Source organism: Phoenix dactylifera, chromosome 4 (assembly GCF_009389715.1).
Source record: "Phoenix dactylifera cultivar Barhee BC4 chromosome 4, palm_55x_up_171113_PBpolish2nd_filt_p, whole genome shotgun sequence".
NCBI lineage: Eukaryota > Viridiplantae > Streptophyta > Magnoliopsida > Arecales > Arecaceae > Phoenix > Phoenix dactylifera.
The window spans coordinates 15020534-15039352 of NC_052395.1; the positions used below are offsets into that span (position 1 = coordinate 15020534).

Sequence of the window (18819 nt, forward strand, 5' to 3'; positions counted from 1 at the left end):
AAATATACCGCCCTCCGACCTCGTCCTCACCGGTCTCAGACAGCGGAGGTGACTGCTTTTTTTCAAAAGTATTGTCCGCTTTGAGTGCGTCGTGCGCTATCTTTGGGGGTCCGCATAGGTACTAGCTCCTTGGGCACACGTCATGCACTACCCTCACGATTTTGCCCAACAAAAGGGGCTTCTGAGGATAGCCTGGTCTTGTGCTTGCGATCAGGAATTTTCTTTATGGCAGCAACCCAAACAACAGTCCCGTGAAACTGCTACCCACCACCGAAACAGTCACGTCCACAGTCCACTTGGAATCTACCGACAAGGAGGCAGGAACACGTGGAGGACCGGAAAGGTCAATGGAATAGGAAAAAAAGCAATGAGCGAAGACTGACTTTCTTTTTTTTTGTTAGAAGGGCGAAGACTTACTTGGAAGACCCAAAAAGAAAAAGGGGAAAAGAATGACTGATATTCTCGCGAAAAGAATGATTGATATTGTCTAATGTCCCACGAAGTCGACTGTTAGATCGAACACGACACGGATCTCAAAGTACTTCGATCTCTTCCATTTGCCATCTATCATTGCACGGTCCAACAAACGGAGGGAAGAAACTTGGGGCGCACTGCGCCTGGAAAACTTACCGCGCAAGAAACTTGACGGGCATACGAATCCCATGTCATCGTTCGACACGTAAGCTCTCCTTTTAGACTAAACGAATTATAAAATTTCGATCCAGACACGCCCAATACCAACTCCACTTGCTCCTCTTCTCCAACCATAGAACAGAGGGCAGCTGCGATCCAACTCACCAGACGACCACCGAATCCATCTCCATGGCTTCATTCGACAAAGCCGTAGAATCCTACAAGAAAACCCTCGCCGCCGCCGCATCCCTTGCAGCCTCAGCCATGCTGGTCCGCTCGGTCGTGAACGAGTTCCTCCCTCATGAAGTCCAAAGCCTCCTCCTTTCCGGCTTGAACATCTTTCGAACCCGTACTTCCTCCGAGCACGCCATCGTCATCGAGGAAACCGAGAAGTACGCCAGCAACCAAATCTACGAGGCCGCCAAACTCTACCTGGCCACCAGGATCAACCCCTCCATGAAGAGGCTGAGGGTCAGCAGAGTAGATGAAACAAAGAGCATGGTCATCTCTTTAGAACCAGGCGAGGAGATGACCGATGTCTACGAAGGGGTCGAGTTCAAGTGGCGGCTGGTTTGCCAGGAGTCGGAGGGATCGCACAACAGCAACTTCCGGCAAGCAAACACCGCAACCGAACTCCGGTCGTTTGAGGTCAGCTTCCACGAGAAGCACAAGGACAAGGCATTGAATTCTTACCTGCCGTTCATCCTCGCCCGAGCAAAAGCAATGAAGGACGAGGAGAGGATGCTCCAGCTCTACATGAACGAAGGGGAATCGTGGTTCCCAATAAACCTTCACCACCCGTCGACATTCGACACGCTGGCGATGGAGGCAGAGCTCAAGAAGGCAGTCATGGAGGATCTCGCGAGGTTCGTGAAAAGGAAGGACTACTACAAGAGGATTGGGAAGGCCTGGAAGCGAGGGTACTTGCTGTACGGCCCGCCAGGGACCGGCAAGTCCAGCTTGATTGCAGCGATGGCGAACTATCTCAAGTTCGACATCTATGATTTGGAGCTCACCGAAGTCGGATGGAATTCGACCTTGAGAAGATTGCTGGTTGGAATGTCGAACCGATCGATTCTAGTGATCGAGGACATCGATTGCACCATTGAGCTGCATCAGAGGGAGGAGGCTGGATCGTCGAATTCATCATCAGGCAACGACAAGGTTGGTGGGATCCTGTCTACAATCTTCTTCACTTGATTTCATGCATGGTCTAGGAGTCAACTTAATTTGGATTGTTCGACGATGTGTTGCAGGTGACGCTCTCAGGGATGCTCAACTTTGTCGACGGACTCTGGTCGACCAGCGGCGAGGAGAGGATCATTGTGTTCACCACCAACTACAAGGAGCGGCTCGACCCGGCACTGCTCCGGCCAGGCCGGATGGACATGCACATCCACATGGGCTATTGTGGTGCCCATGCATTCAGGGTCTTGGCTTCCAACTACCATGCCATTGATGACCACCCATTGTTCCCTGAGATTGAAGGGTTGGTGAGGGAGGTGGAGGTGACCCCGGCGGCGGTCGCGGAGGAGCTGATGAGGAGTGATGATACTGATGCTGCACTCCATGGGCTCGTCCAATTCCTCCAACGGAAGAAAATGAAAGCTAGCGGAGCCAAGGGCGAGGGAGATTGTGGCGAACATGTCGCAAGAATGGATTGAGACGCTGGTGTGCAGGTGCCACAAAGAGGATGACGAAAACAGTGCTTTTCTTTCTTTCTTTTTATAATTGAAATAAAGAGTTTTTCTTCCTTGGTCCAACCTACTCGATATATATTTTTGAATAAACGAAACTGGTGGCTTGCAAATTTTCCCAGCAAAAATTTGATACTGCCAGCAATTTATTCTGTACTAGCTTGTAACCCACGCTGGGTTTATCTGAAATGGAAGAAAAATTTTTTGATACTTTATCAAATATCTTTTTATAATAAAAAATACTATTTCGTTTTAGCAAATGAACTTACATTATTAGTCTTAATGTTCGTAAGTTGTTCGTCTAAACTGAAAAGAAGAGGGAAAAAAAATCTACGAGAGTATTATTCAATTTTAAAAGTTCAGCCATGAAACATAATTAGAGATTATGAAAGAAAAAAAAAAGAAAATGAACGGAAAAGGAATGCTTAAAGTTAAATTACCTCCGCTACAATGGTAATGCTGAGTTATATCAAAGATTTTTTTCTAGAAAAAAAAGTGAGATTTAAATTATGTTATCGGCTTGTACTTGGAGATTTTTTTATAAGGAGTTGCTTCTTGAAAAATTCACTATGAATCTATTTTTCAAGAGTTGAAATAATAGATTTTTCTTGAACTCCAGACGAAGAAAGTCCGGATCTAAAACTTTCATGCGGATTAGTATGTTGAGATTCACTTTTTGAAAAAATATTTATTATCTTAAAATTATAGACATTACCAATAAAACTCTGCGACCCAAACATAATTTGGAAGATGCATGTGCCATTAAAAATCATTTTAACAACAGCCGAAAAGCAAGTTTGCCACATTTACGTCCATTGCAAGGTTAGGTGCCAAAACACCAATTAATTACTGAGCTAATTTTTCAAATATTATAAAAATTATTGCACCAATTTTATCCTCAACGATAGTACTTAGTTTATAGCTTCAAAGGATAGATATACAACAGTTATTTTTGTTTAAGTAAAACAATAATGTATTCGTTTTCAACAAATAAAGTATGATACCAAAAATAGAGCGCAATTTTACCATGGAATTAGAAGTTGATCATTTTTACTATATTGGTTGCACCAAAAAGTATCACTATAAACTTTTACAGCTTAACCCTTCGAGCTCTTTGGAACATTTCAAAGAGTTTCAACTTCTTCTCTCACCCACCCCCTCCATTTCGAGATCGCTTTGAGATTCATGCTGATATTTTCCTCAACCTTACCTTCTTCTTATCTCCCTCCTCGTGATCCTACCCGCTTGTTCTCTTACTCCTACCGGATCACTTTGAGATCTACGCCCTCTCATATCTGTTACAGCAACGCTCTGAGGTCCGTATTAATACATTGATCCCTCCTATCGTCGAATCGCTTTGAGATTTATGGCGGTATAAGTTAAAACTTGTGAGCTCTCTAGAATTTCAGAAAGCTCCGACTCATTCCCTCTCTCACCCTCTTCTCATCTCCCTCCTCCAAACGCTACTCATTCCTATCAAACCCCGCTTTTCCGTCTCCTGACACTGCCCACCTCCCTTTCCTTTATCACACACATAGCATGGGAAGACAATGACCATCACTTCTTTACGGCAACCCTCCAATGTTTCAACCCAAAAAAATAGAAAAAAAAGAAGAGAAAAGAAACCTTACATTTCAGGTCAGCAGCATCCTCCCTTTCTCAAGTGACGATATAAGAAGAGGACGGTTGCAGGTTTCCTACTACAACCCCCAACACTTTGATGAGAGAAGAGACATGAGAAAGAAGAAATGGACTGTGGTCATAACGCTTTCCGGCAGCAAAATATAATAGAGCAGTGAACTCCGCATCCCACTACAGTTGGGATGGCGAGCTGACCGCATCTGTAGCAGATATGGCGAGGTAACCATAGATATCTACCTGCGAGCGGGACGGCACGATCACGTGTGCCTGCAGAGTAATGTCCACCATCTTTTTTTCTCTGTTTTTTTTTTTTTTTTCCCAACCGGCTACATCCTTCAAAGGGAAGGCAGAAACCGGCATGCATTTCACAGTTCATTAGGGCGGGTTCGAGTTTTTTTTTTTATGTGTGCGTGTGTGTGTAGGATATGGTGAAAGACGCGGCCGCAGAGCATCCAACGCCAAATGTGGAGAACTGAATATCGCACCCTTTCAAAGTGGCCGGATGGCGCCACACGAAGGTCTCTAATGCCAATCTTCGGTGTGTGACACTTGTCGTCCAGGAATACCACCGGGCTCCCTTTTATTCTATCGTATGGATGGTAGAGCGACTTGACTCCTGACCGCTTGCCCTCGGCTTTTTATGATGAGAATAATCGTAAGTGCCTTTTCTGACTTGCCTTTTGTAGTTTTCTGATCATCTCCAGCTAAGCAACACAATGGTTTGGTTTAAGCCCATTTTTTTATAGGTATAAAGCGCATATAGTCTTCCAACTTTGATTGCTGTTGTCTAAAGAATAATTGGATACATATGACATTGTTCTTTCTTCTTTTTTTTCATTTTTCCCCCCTCCACCTTCTGCAAGTTTATGGCGGTGATGACAATTAATTTTCAATCAAATCTACAATAACTTTCTTGACACCTGCGGGCGGCCGATCCTTTTTATGGACGCTGGAACTTACGCCTTCCAACAAAAGTTCCTTGCAAGACTAGGCAAACAAGAAAAACTACTTCAAATGAACAACCTAGCCAAATAATAATAATAAAAAAAAAGCGCAATGGAGAAATGAGCGATAGACTTTGCTCCTGTACAAGAAAACAAAACAAAATTGGGCCAAAGGTCTATAAAGGTTTTACCTAAAAGAAACATCAGCAAAAATTTACATAATCAAAGACAAGCAGGAGCAGGTGCACTAAGCTCTGGAAACAAACAAAATTGGGCCAAAGGTCTATAAAGGTTTTAGCTAAAAGAAACATCAGCAAAAAAATTACATAATAAAAGACGAGCAGGAGCAGGTGGCCCAAGCTCCGGATTGAGCTCGGCTTTCACAAGAAGCACATGGACAAAGCACTGAATTCTTCCTTGCCATCCATCCTTGCCCGAGCAAAAGCTATAAATGAGGACAACAGGACACTCCAGTTAACAAGCGGGAACGTTGGAGCCCAATAGATCTCCACCACCCATCAACTTTCGATCCATTGGCAACGGATGCCGAGCTCAAGCAGAAAGTCATGGAGGATCGAGCAAGGTTCGTGAATACGGGCTATTACAAGAGGATTGGGAAGGCTCTCTCAAGTTTGACATCTATAATTTGGTATCCACTTAAGTAATATGGAATTCGACCATTTGAAGATTGCTTGCCGGAATGTTGAATCGATCAATCCTAGTGATTGTGATTGAGAACATTGATTGCACTACAGAGCTGGGGCAGAGGGAGGAGAGTGGATCACAGGACAGATGGATTTCCTCTTCAGGGGATCACAAGGTTAGTGTTGACCCCATCCTCTACAAACTTGGCTTACATAGATTTCAAAACAATCCTAATCTGATCTAGTGATCATAGATCATTATTCACATTGGTTTGTTCAACAATGTCAGACTAGTGGTGACACTCTCAGGCCTGCTCTAACTTCGACAATGGACTATGCTCGACTAGGGGAGAGGTGTGGGTCATCGTGTTCGCTACCAGCAACAAGGAAACAAACTTGACCCATCCCCTCTCCAGCCAGGCCGGATCCCTCATGCATCTAAGGGCCAACTACCATGCCATCGATGACCACCAATTGTTCCCGAATATTGACCACCAATTGTTGCTCTTCAAGATCTGGTCGACTTCCACCAAGGGAAGGGAATAAAACAAAAAAGCCAGTGAAGTCAAAGCTAAGGAAGAACATGCTAAAGATCTAGCCAGAAAAAAGCAAGAAAAAGCAACAACGGAGGGAAAAGGGGGGGAATAGGGGTGGGGGGTGGGGGCAAGGGATAGACCCATTATGGGGACTAAAAATAAGGAATGCAAAGATTTACTATTTAACAGTCGAATCTACCATATCAATTGATTGTAGCATGAAATCCAATCAATCTTCCCGCTTTATCTTTATGTGCAATGAAGTCATAAATTTTGTGAACTAAAATAGATGAAGATGAAAATGTTGGCCTCCATAACCATCATAAGCGATGACAAATTATTGTTCATATTGATAACCTTTACAATAAGAAAAGCATCATTGACTGACCTTGATGTGTGTTAAGTTGAAAAGCTGGAGAATCTGAAGAGTAGAACAAAAGACGGACTTGATTTTTTTTTTTTTTAGGTCATCGAGATGGCTTCCCTTCTGTTGCCTAGCCCTTGCCTAAGCTGAGTTTCGAACCGTGAAGCTTCTAGGAACAGCGGATTGGGCAGAGCACTTGATATCCATGACATATTTTAGCTTTCAGAATTCGAAGTCCCAGTCTCCGCAACTAAGTATTTTCGGATTTACTTTGGTAAGCATCATGTAAATAATCAGATAATAACTTGTCGAGGCTGTATCTACTTACTACCATCAGAATCTCCATGTAGTTCCTCCCGAAGATCATACTCAACCACAAGACCAAGGTTGTCAACAAATTTGTGATACACAAGACACCCTGCACACTGTTTAAATTGTGCTGTTAGTAAACAGAAAATATTTCTTGTAATATCCCTAAGGACAAAATTGCCACTGTGATGCAGTGGCATCTTATACCAGCAAACGATAACACCATCCATATGATAGAGATGAATTTTTTACTATTAACTACTGGACATTTTTATTTTTCTATTGAGTTACACCGAGGAAACTCCTAAAAGAACTGAAATAAGATAACATTATATAAAACGCAGGGAAGATACCATAACTACACTACCATTTCTTTAAGTGAAGTTTCAACAACATACTAAGCCATTGGCCTACCTAATTCAAATATACGTATAAATTGCTACTTGAAGACTACAAATTTATTCAGCTGTTTTTAGTGAAATTTTACAGTTTGTTTATCATAAGGTCATTTCAAATGCTCACTTTTTCAGTCATACATATAAGTTTAATATGGAAAACCTTGAGCAAGAAAAAAAAAACAATATTACCATTCTAAACATCAGGGATTAGGATTTCCAAACAAATGTACATAGACTAGAGGAAGACTTAAATACAAAATGCACCTGTACAAAAACAGTCCCACGCTCATAGGCTAATCTATTGATAAGACGCCGAGTTCTTTCACCACAGGCATCACATGTGAACTGCACCATCAAACTTCTCCTAGGAAGTGCTATATCAAAAGCTGCATCCTTTACAATAATGAAATAAAAAAGATTGTGTCAATTAAAGCAACAAAAAAAAGAGGAGAGAATTGGAATAAAAGAAAGAAATACAAATTTAATTTAATTCCCAATCAAAACCTGCACTACGAAGTAACTTTCGCACAAGGTTATATGACAACTCACAGTGGATACTTTGCGTGTGTATTAAATTCATCTACACTACATCTACAAAATGATTCTGACAAGCAAATTTTGAGTTCCCTGAAGCGGCAGAACCATCAATTATAATACTATTAACCATTTTGCTTGTGTAACTTTTGAACAAGAGTGTTCTACCATCCTAATTTTAACTAACTGAGTCATAATCTTATGGTATGGAGAACAAATAGCATGGCAATAACTGTAATCCCGTTCCTGAATATTATTACTAAGGTCAGCAAAGAGGTTTTTAGCAGGGTTCAAAACACATGCCCATCATCCATCTTCCCACGGGACAAGCCTGTTACAAAACTACCAGTCTCAAATTATAAATTTCCCTCTGATATTATGAGTCCATCTGTTCTTTTTCTATTGGATACTCTTTTTACTATTTTCCCTTTTGGATTCACAGACTAAGCATCTTGCCTCCTAAGAACAATTGGACAGAATCTGGAGACCAGACAGAAAGCCAAGTTTAAATGACTCAAGGTCAGGAAGCAGAAGTCTGGAACTCTGAATTTATATGCATCTCTAAAAGGTAAGGCACTAAGCATTAACATTTTCATGAATTCTCATGCCATCTATTGGATACTCAAGGGGACTAAATAGAAACCATTAAGTTTACATCTACGACCCATATGTAATAACTAAATAGTTTTATCCTCGTGTATCCAGATCATTTCCAGCTACATGTGACATTAAATTCAAGCAGTATGCAATAAAATCCACTAGTACCTCTACAATTCCTTCAAATTTGAGGAACACCAGTTTTTTTTTTTTTTTGGTATCAATGTGTTTAAGTAAAAGTCAAGAAAGAGTTCCCCGCATGCAAATCTCAACACATTCATCCATCTTCAAAGAGTGAGGCATTTCTACTATTTCGTAGTCTCATACTGTATATGCAGAATGTCCTATACACCTTGAAAATCCCCAAGTTGGAAGGTTTCTTCTAAAGACAATTTTCTTTCTATGCAGCAAGTTCATCTGACAAAGAAGTATAATTTGAGCAGAAAACATGCTATTTGTGTTCCCCTACACTCAACTTATCAGTGTATGTGACAAAAGTGTCGATGTGTCCATAACAAGCTGGCATGACAGCCTTCAAAATCCCACATAATAATTTGTCCTTCATGATTACGTAAGGATATATTAGTATTGTGATGTTATGACTGTATTTTCGATCTCTTTTCTTTTATTTTCCCTCCCTTTTCTACTCCTCTATTTCACTATTTTTTCCTTTTTCAATCGTAGAATCACTAATATTCTTCAACAGTTTTTTCTCTTAAAACTAGGGATTTGGTTATCAGATGCCATTTCATTCTCATGATTACATAGGCTTTAAGTGGCACACTACATGTCCCTCTTAAACAAAGAGTATATCACCCAATTCGCCACTTCAACAACTTGATGCCAAAGAATACAAAATAATTTGAGCTTGTAATAAGCGAAAGGGCATGCTCTCAGGAAAAGTAACTAATCACTTCTCAAAAGATGACTATAAAGATGGCTATCACCAAGTGAATTCTGAAGTGTTATAAACAAGATGTTCGTAGGTTACAAGCAAAGTAAAACAAGGTGTTCAGTTACACACCATTTTAAACGTTCAAGCCAAGTTACCTAGACTCCATAGTTCACCTCAAAAAATCCATATTGGAAGACATGTCCATAAGTCAGATACGCATTTAAACTTACATATTTATCAAATTCTTGAATTGCATCTTTTAGAGATCCATGGAAAGGTGGCCTTTCTAGCAATGATATCAAACCACCAAAATGTCACCAGAAGTAGGCTTTATTATATTTAGAGTTTAGTTACAGATATAAGTGTTGAAATAGCTTTAGGACGTCCCATGTTTGTCGAATTCTTAAGCCAATATATATTGTAATTTGGATTAGAAAAATGTTATCAAAATACTTTAACAAATAATATGTCCTAATAATATATACTCTTTAAAATTGGAAATAGATAATTCAATTAAAAAAATATATCTTCCTATGTGTCTCTGCATTTTCTTCCTTATGAGTCAGGCACATAGTAAGGCATACATCTCTACTCTGGTGATGATCATCAATCAGGATTGCATTCAGCCTCATGCCAAGGATTAATTATTTTCCACTCAAAAGAATCTTTTGAAACAATTGATAGGATTCAAATCCTAATTATCAAATCTGGATCTTACCTCGATGCAATACAAATAAGATAAAAGATCCACTACCAAATGTAGGAAAGGATGGGACAGATCTTTGGAGCTCAAAAGGTTTTAGGAAAGGATAGGACAGATCTTTGGAGCTCAAAAGGTTTTAGGATAGCAAAAGATGAAAAGCATACTTGGTGGAATTTTAAATGAAACATGAATTCAGATAAAAGAACTAGAAAGGTAAATATTTAATGGAATGACATTCAAGTATAGCCTATTGGGTTCTTTACAGCTTCAGGTGTACAAGCAAATGCTACTGTAAACATAAAACAAGATTTTTCACCCTTACATAAAGAAGCCCTCTCACAGAAACAAGAAAGGAAAATAGAAATGACATGCAATTTCCTATTCCTAATTCCCTATGGAAATCTCGATGATACATCTTCAAAATTCATTAATAATGATAATGGAAGAAAACTTATAAATCCAACCTATAACTAAAAAAAAGTAAATTCTGAAAAACCTCTGCCCTTCTAATTAATAAAGAATACTATCTTGAGTCAGAATCTTATCTCAAGTAGCAATTCAAGAATTGGGATAAAGAAAAGGAATAACTAATAGAAACATGATCGCCATTTTCATGACCAAGGCAAGCCACAGTCTAAACAACGTTTGGACTACAAAAACAGAGCAGGAAGGAAGCCATAATTTCTCACATCTCAGCAAGCTAAAGTGCACGTGCCGTGCTTCATAAAGTTCATCACGGGCACCACTTCTTTAAAAGGAAAAGAAATCAAGAAAGAATGAAACAAATTACAATCCGAAAAGGGAATACTATCGACCAATTCTGGAAGAAAGGGTGGGTTGGGAAAGTAAACAACCTTAGATGAAGATGTGGTATCGTCCGGCGTATAATTTTCTGCAGAATTCGTTCCACTCAGACAGATGACATGTCTGATAGCTCTTTGACAGTTAGAAATCCGCAAGCTGAAATATATTCGAAGCCATTCTACAGCATTCAGTGCCAGCGAATCGAAAAGCAATGGAATTTATCAAAGTTTTAGGTAAATCTAACAAATTCATGGGCGTATCGAAAAGAACTCGAGGGAGAATTATGGTAGAAGAAAGACGAAACGCCTATTCTCATAAAATAACGTACAATATCCCCAAAAAATTATGACGAAGAAAGGAAGCAAGGAAGGTAGAAGAAAGAAGAGAGCGAGATATAAAGGAGAAGGGAAGCAGACCTGGGGATCGAGGCCTTGGATTTGGAAGCAGTGAGAAAGAAGGGGAGAGGAGGAGTAGGAGGAGAGGGCCGACGCTGGAAGCAGCCTCGATGAGGATGGCAAAAACTCTCGGAGACCACGCCCTTCCGATTTATATCATGCCATACCGGGAGAGGGAACGAGGAGAGGGCCGACGCACTTCCCATTTCTCTCGCCCCTCCGTAGCCGGTGACGAGAAGCGGAGGGAATGAGGCTCGCGCGAAGAGGAATCGGCGTCAGGGCAGGAATTAATATGGTGAAGTTTAAACCTAGCTATAATATCATGCCACACCAGGATGGATATAATTTTGATACAAGCAGCTGGAAGCTTTACTGGCGAAAACTGTACGCGTGGGAATGAGATCTGGTTTGGTTTCTCGAGAGGGTTCAAGAGCCCAACGCCTTCATCCGTTCATGCTCATCGGCATTTTGCCCCTTTTCAACAAGCTGGTTAGCACCTTGTTGTTACATTACTAGCTGCACCATTGCCTCTCACCATCCTGCTGTTATACAAATAATTTTACTGGTTTGGACTGAATCGAATCGTAGGATTAAAAATTCAAAATTACCAAATTTCAAATGGATCAAAACAGATTAAAAGTTAGTGAACCCAGACCCATCCCTAAAACTGAAACGGATCGAAATCGAATTTTAGAATCCGACCCAGCCCTACGATCCTCCAAAACGGATCGGATCATGTTAGATCTAAGCGGTCGGGGTCACGGATCAACCCGACTCATTTGCAGTCTTATTATTGGGGCGAATATAGCTATGGTGCCCAAGACAGAGCTGCTAAATACATTAAGCATGGGCAACTCAAGCCCCAAGGCCAAAATTTGAAGGTTTGAGCTGAATTTACCGAAAAAACAAGAGAGGGGCGAACCTGAATCGGATGCAATCAATACAGTGCCGGCTCGAGCCTTAGGCGACCGAGGCGGTCGCCTAAGGCCCCCGGCTCATGGAAGGCCCCCGCCCCCTGGGACTCGTGGAGAGTCTTTTCTTTTTTTTTGTGAGCTTTCACATCCGAAAGCTGGCAGAGCCAGAGTAGCAGGGTGAGTGGGTGACGGGCGACGGCTATGCTGCTGGCCCCCGCTACAGTGCGTCCGTAGATCGCAATCCCCATTTGCCATCTCCCCGACGAGGCGACGGCTATGCTGCACAGGCTACGGCTGGGCGACGGCATGGCTACGAGCCTACGACAGCTGAGACAGGCAACGGTCCTTCCCCTTCTCTCCGACTCTCCCCCCTTCTCCACCCGCGAGTGCTTTTTTTTTTTTTTGCTAAACGGCAGAACCCTTCAAAGCAAAAAAAAAAAAAAAAAAAACAGAGCGTACCATCCGTTCTCCTCTCCGGCTCTCCCCTCGGCCCTCAGTGCTTCTTCACTTCAGTTCTTCGGCCCTTCCCTAGTTCCCTTCTCTGCCGGCAGCCGGGAGGCTCGACCGTCGACGGCTTGAGGCTCGACCGCCCCTGCTTCGGCCTTCGGACTCCGGAGTCCGGATCTGCTCTCCAGCTCTGCTCGGCTCCTCCGACCTCCAGCCTCCGGACTCCGGCCTTCGGCTCCTCGGCTCCGCTGTAGCCTCTAAACTTCTAAAGGCCACCGTCCTCCTCCTCCGGCTCCAACTCCAAGAAGGCAAGAACCCGGCGACGGCGTCACGGCGGCGAGTGGCGAGCCACCGGCCGGATCTCCTCTCTAGCTCCGAGCCTCCGACCTCCGGGCTCCGCCGCTCCGGCCTCGTCGGCTCCTCCGTGAGCATCCATTCCCAAATCCCAATTCCCAGGCCAAAGGGCAAAGGCAAAATCAAATCCCAGGCAGTGCCGTAGACCGCAGTGGTGAGTTTTATACGGTGCCACTTTTATATTGACTAATCACTATTCAGTATTCACTAACTATTTCACATCATCACATGGAAGTATATGTTGATTGTTATTTTATTATCTAATAGTTCTGTGATCACCGAACAATTGTCTATAAAGAGGATTTCTTTCATATGCCATATTGTTGTTATTGGCTTATTGCATTTAATGTTATACAATAATGAAAAAAGCCAAGAGAATATATGGCCAACTGATTAATTTTTTGATCCAATTAATTTTGATTTATTCAAGTTAGAGACACTACAATTATTTTTTTGGGTCTAATTGTCGGTTGGTTGTGATTTTTTTGGATCTTATTTGCGGTCAACTATGTCACAAGAAAGATTAAATGGATTAGCTATATTATCGATTGAAAATAATATTTTAATGAATCTTGAGTATAAAAATTTGATTAGTAATTTTGCATCTCAAAAAGCTAGATGAGTTATTTTTAAATAAAATTTTAAATTATTTTACACTTATTAAAATTTTTTCATCATTTAAAAAAAAAAGGCCTCCTTTTATGAGTTCGCCTTAGGCCCCCAAATGTTTTGGGCCGCCCCTGAATCAATACAATAATTAAGGAGTCAATAAAAGCGACGCCCTCTGGAACAATTTAGTTTATGCCAGACAAGATATAACATCGCTGATCAAGCTAAGATTCCACGTCAAATTCGGCCATGCATCTCCAGCTTTTGTCCTGTGATAGCCATAAGAAGTTGGAATGTGGACCCAACACGATGTACCGTAGGCCGACCGAGTCAACTCACTTTTTTGAGTGTTACGCCTTTGTCTAACAGAACGCAATCGAATTCCCAAGTAGAATTTGGAACTTCCTATATTTCAAACTTGATAACCTGTAGGGCTCGTTTGGTTCGCGGAAAAAGAAGGGGGGAAAGTGTGGTCAACGGGAAAGTAATGAGATGCCTCTTGTTTGGTTGGAGTTTTCAAAGGAGAGAGAAGGGAAAGTTGTATTCCCATGGGAATGTGATTCCCACATTTCATAGGAAAGTCTTTCCCATGAGAAACATGGGAAAGTTACTTTCCCATGAGGCGGGAATCACTTCATTTTTACTTTTTCCCAAAAAGTCCCTTCAGTATTAAAGAAGCATTAAAGAGGCATTAAAAACCTAATTTTTATTAAGGGCATAATAGGAATTATATATAACTTTCCTAGAAAAGTGGATGGCCAACCAAACATAAGCACCTTGGAAATTTGTCACTTTTCCATGGTCAACCAAACATGCCAAAAATACTTTCCTAGGCATCCTCTTTCTAGGAATTTGTTTCCCAGGAATCATATTCCTAGGAAGGAAAATGCTTCCCGCGAATCAAACGAGCCCGTAAAGTATTTTTAAACCGAGACTTCTAAATCTGATATCAAATATTCAAAAATCAAAACATTTTGAAAGCCCAATCAATTCCACAATCTACTTCTCATCTTCCCTCAAGAAGCAAAAGCCCAAAAAATTTCTCAAACTTAAGAAAATCTTTATTTTGAATTTCCTTTAACTTAAGAAAGGCCCATGAAAGATGTTTTCATGTTACAAGTCTTAAATTAAATTAAATACTTACTGAAATTCAAATAAATAAGCGATAAAGAAGGATTTCCAGTATTTGTATTAGATGTGGTCTTGTTAGATTACTTTTAACCAGTTTTTGGAATCAACCTTGGCTTTGGACCAATTCGGTGTAACACTGAATTATTTTGATTTTGGTTACATAGCTTAGTTGCCTGAATTAGGTAAACATTGGGGAGATTGGGAACAAAGCATGTCAGAGTATAGGCAGGAAACGGAGGTAAAAGGTGGCAGAATGAAAGGAGAAGATATGAAAGAAGGGAGGAGAGGAGGGATGTGTTGCATGGACCAATTCCTGATCCCTGTGGCATCTGATTTTTGTTAATATGGAGCTGGCCTAATTAGATTCCTGATCCCTGTGGCATCTGATTTTTGTTAATATGGAGCTGGCCAACTAATTAGGTAAGTAAAGAATGATGTTATCATTCCTAATATGTGGCCAGCAATAAACTAATGCAATATATACAAAAAATCGCTTCATTTGACACAATCTGGGGTTGACTGATGACCCATTGCAATGTAACAGACCAATTTAGATCCCTTTAGCATTACTAGATCAGTCCTAATCTGGCAGGCTGATATATGTCAATGTACATTGTCATATACATCAATGCTTCCCTAAAGCTGGAGCATAGATGTCACTCATGCCCAGCTTGAAAATAATAAGTCTTCAATTGCTGACGTGGTAATGTTTTGGTCAGCAGATTAGTCAATTGTAGCTCGGACCATCAAATGAGGTGTAATGGCCTTTATTCCATTACCTACTGCTCAAACATGTAAATCTACTTCCACTGCACAGTTTCTTTTATGACAAATTGGGTTGCTTGCAATGTAGATAGCTGCTTGGTTGTCATGCAGGAGTTAATTAGGCTGTGAGACCAAAATCCCTGGTCTCGATTGGTACTAATCAAAGCCACATCAATTCATACATAGCAAGAGCAACTGCCTGATACTTGGTTTGAGCATTGGTTTTCCAACTACAGTTTTTTCTAAAAAAATTTCCAAAATAACAAGATTCTCCCAAAAAATGTAGAGTATCCAAACATCAATCTTCTGTCAGAAGGGTAGTTCAGACAATTAACATCTGTGTAATATCAGACCTTAAGGTGCCGTCAAGCACTGTTGAGTATTGCAAGACCTGGTGCCACTACAAGATACTGCAGGATGAAAAAAAAAAGAAAACATCCTCAAGGTTATATAAACTGTCCCTCCAATCTTCTGTACATTTCCAGATATGTAAGTGGTTTTCCTTAATCTTCACACCCAACTTGAAAATAATCTCAATAGGAGTTTACCTCCCTATCTTGGAGGATTTTATAAGTTCATTTGGCTTAGTTTTGATCATTTGGCTGCCCTAGAGAATGCATAACATGGTGGCGGAAATGTCATTTATGTTAAAAGAAAAGGCAACATTGGTGATAACAGCTAGGGACAAAGCTGATGTGGAATAGTCAATTTCTATAATACACTTTTGAAAACTTTCCTGTGGTGACTTATTTTGGAGGTGATTTTACAACATTAACACCCTCTAGGCCTGATTGTGGGATCATATTCTAGAATATTACATTATTATTAGTGGGAAAAATCAAATTCTTCCTTGATGTTTCGCAACAATTTTCTAAATAGCTGATGAAAAAAGGCTCAAGGACACCATCCCTCCATCATGAACAAGCATCGTTAGGAGTATTTATGCACTCATTTTTTTTAGACATTGGCGTGATCTTTATTATTTATTCTTTATAATATCTCAAGCCTTCAAGCTTTGTTTAACCATTTTGTATCTATTGATTATTTGAGCAAACATGAAGGCCATCATTAGGAGTATTTGTTTTTTTAGACAAGCAAGTTTTCATGTCCTTGTTGAATCTTATAAATGTTTATGCTATGCAGCAAAAATTCCACGTTGAGTTGGAACAAGTCATATATATGTCTTGCCCTTTTGATTTTCTCTTGTCATGTTATGTCTGTTTAAGGCATATTATATATCTGAAGATCCTTCTCTTGTTTGCAGGCTTTTATGCTTCTTGGTAACCACCAAGGTATGCGGTACCGACCAAACCGATGTACCGGTGGAGATCGGTACCGAACCGATTCAGAAAAATATATATATATTTTAATTCCATGCATAGTGTTGATGAAGCTTTGGCTGCCCAAACTAGAATCGCAGAAGACTTTCTCTAGGAAGTAAAACATATATTTTGGCATGATGGTATGACGCACTCCAGGTTCTCGAAAATCATCAAGGATTTCTATGACAGAAGGTCTAAATGTACTTTCATGGTCTTAGATCGTGGTGGGACATTCCACAGGACTCTGAGATAGGGTACCATCCCAAGTTGCCGAGATGCCATTATCCCAGCATTTTGATCGGCGAACCTTGGAACATCTCCTATCCCAAGTGTCCAGATGGGGGCGGAACGGCGGCATATCCCGTTCCATGCAAAAACCGAGACAGCCCCATACCATGGGATTTAAAACCTTGCTTCCTTTAGTAATTTATTTTCTTCAAAGATTCAATTTGGATTATTTTAAGGAAATACTTGCTGATTGAGATGATTTGATAACTCTCTATTTCATCATGATATGTTGCTTGCAGTCTTCATGTCACTCACCTTTTGAGAAGCTTGCATGAATTGTTCCAAGGGCATCCATGTTTTGCTTCTAGTTCCAGCAATTGCTTTTTGCTGAAAGGGCACAAAATAACAGGGAAAGCTTCTTCGTTGACTCCTCTTCTAGATACCGAAGCACATACATTTTTGTATAAAATAAAGGTAAATAGTTCTTGTGTTGTAGACTTGGAGGCTATGGTGCTTCATTTGTGCCCCTTTTGTTTTACTTGTTTTGACACTTTTAGGATCATTTCCAAGCAGACAAGGAAGTTTTCATGTCCTAGTTGAATCTTATAAATGCTTATCCTATGCAGCAGAAATTCCATGTTGAGTTTGAACAAGTGGTATGTATGTCTTACCCTTTTAATTTTCTTTTGTCATGCTATTTGTCTGTTTATCTTCTTGTTCCCACCGTCAAGGCATATTATATATGTGAAGATCCTTCTCTTGTTTGCAGGTTTTTATGCTTCTTCGTAACCACACCTATTTGACTGAGGAGTTGCATTGTCTTCTGCAAGATAATTCAAAGCAAGCTTCTGTGCAGCACTCACCTTGTGGAAAATGCTCTCCTGAGAGGGTAATCTCTGCATTCCCCTGTTAAAACTCACCAAGGCTAAGGTGCTATCAGATTTTTCATTATATTTATTTTTCTGTTCAAGTTGTTCTTATTTTTGTTTTTTCTTTTTTTGGTGTTTGTATTTTCTGTTGCCAGATAGAAAGAAATATGACTTCACCTGAAGTTCGGAATAGAAATGCTGCCCATCCTTGTGTAGCAGATAATCAAGAGCTGATGAAGATCGGTGAGAGCAAGGTACCCATTGGAAAGGAAAAAGAGAAGAAAGATGTCAAAAACATGATCAACAAGACCTGGATGGTAATTCGATTCATTTGTTTTATTGTACATTCCTTATGAAGTACTATCTGATAGGATTTATTCCTCACACTTGTTGGCTATAAAAAAAATTCAAGTTTGGATATCAATGCAGCTTCATTTGTCTTAAAGTTAGTTTGATTAGCTGTCTTTATGCACTACAATTCTCTTAGATATCTGAGAATCTAATATATTGTGAATATGCTGAAAAGAACTAAGAAAACCCTGAAAGTTTACAAGGGTTCCCTTTTTTTATAAAAAAAATACTACTTTTCATATTTCTGATTGTACGATCATTATTTACGGTTTGTGGAACCAAAAATCTTGAGTTCCAAGACACTCTGTGATATGTTTTTCAGTAAGAAATTTGGAACTTACTGATCTGAAATTTAACAACAGTGTAGTCTTACCTGAAATTTCAGCAGACTTTTGAATGAGATGCAAAGAAGTGTGCTGATTGAAAGGTCCTTTGTTTCATTTGATTTCTTGGTCGGCCCACAATGGTTAACCATCCATCCAATGGAAGGGGCATGAGGAAGCAAAAGGAGCATGGAGATATGTGAGAGAGCGGTGGAGAGAGGAAAAGACTAAGAGGGAGAGAGATTAAAAAAACCCATTATATCCTTTTCTATCATAAACCAACTTATTTAAATCGACAAATAATTGATCCACTGCATAAACCTAAATAGACCCATCATATGACCTCCGACTAACAATCCTCATTATATCTTTCTTTAATTAATTAGATGGTCGCTACGATACGATTCCATAT

General features: G+C 40.3%; 2 protein-coding genes across 7 annotated transcripts; one reads left to right on the forward strand and one right to left on the reverse strand.

The window, feature by feature from the left end:
* The first annotated feature begins 309 nt into the window (after window positions 1–309).
* Window positions 310–2443, forward strand: LOC103697461 (protein HYPER-SENSITIVITY-RELATED 4-like). Its single transcript, XM_008779318.4, has 2 exons — window positions 310–1797; window positions 1890–2443. The coding sequence occupies exons 1-2, from the start codon at window positions 823–825 to the stop codon at window positions 2295–2297; spliced, it is 1383 nt and encodes a 460-aa protein (XP_008777540.1). The 5' UTR covers window positions 310–822; the 3' UTR covers window positions 2298–2443.
* Window positions 2444–4691: 2248 nt separating this feature from the next.
* LOC103697463 (uncharacterized protein C24H6.02c) lies at window positions 4692–11579 on the reverse strand. 6 transcript variants are annotated; one of them, XR_005511545.1, is made up of 6 exons: window positions 11116–11577; window positions 10750–10855; window positions 7431–7559; window positions 6788–6884; window positions 6484–6709; window positions 4692–4958 (listed from the first exon to the last, which is right to left on the reverse strand). XR_005511545.1 is itself a non-coding variant. In XM_039125638.1 (5 exons), the coding sequence occupies exons 1-5, from the start codon at window positions 11298–11300 to the stop codon at window positions 6675–6677; spliced, it is 549 nt and encodes a 182-aa protein (XP_038981566.1). In that variant the 5' UTR covers window positions 11301–11579; the 3' UTR covers window positions 6317–6674. The 6 variants fall into 6 exon arrangements, 4 of the variants coding, with proteins under 4 accessions (XP_038981566.1, XP_008777543.2, XP_008777542.2 ...); XR_005511546.1 differs by lacking the exon at window positions 4692–4958 and adding an exon at window positions 4987–6082; XM_039125638.1 differs by lacking the exon at window positions 4692–4958 and having other exon boundaries at window positions 6317–6709; window positions 6791–6884; window positions 11116–11579.
* Between the last annotated feature and the right edge of the window lie 7240 nt (window positions 11580–18819).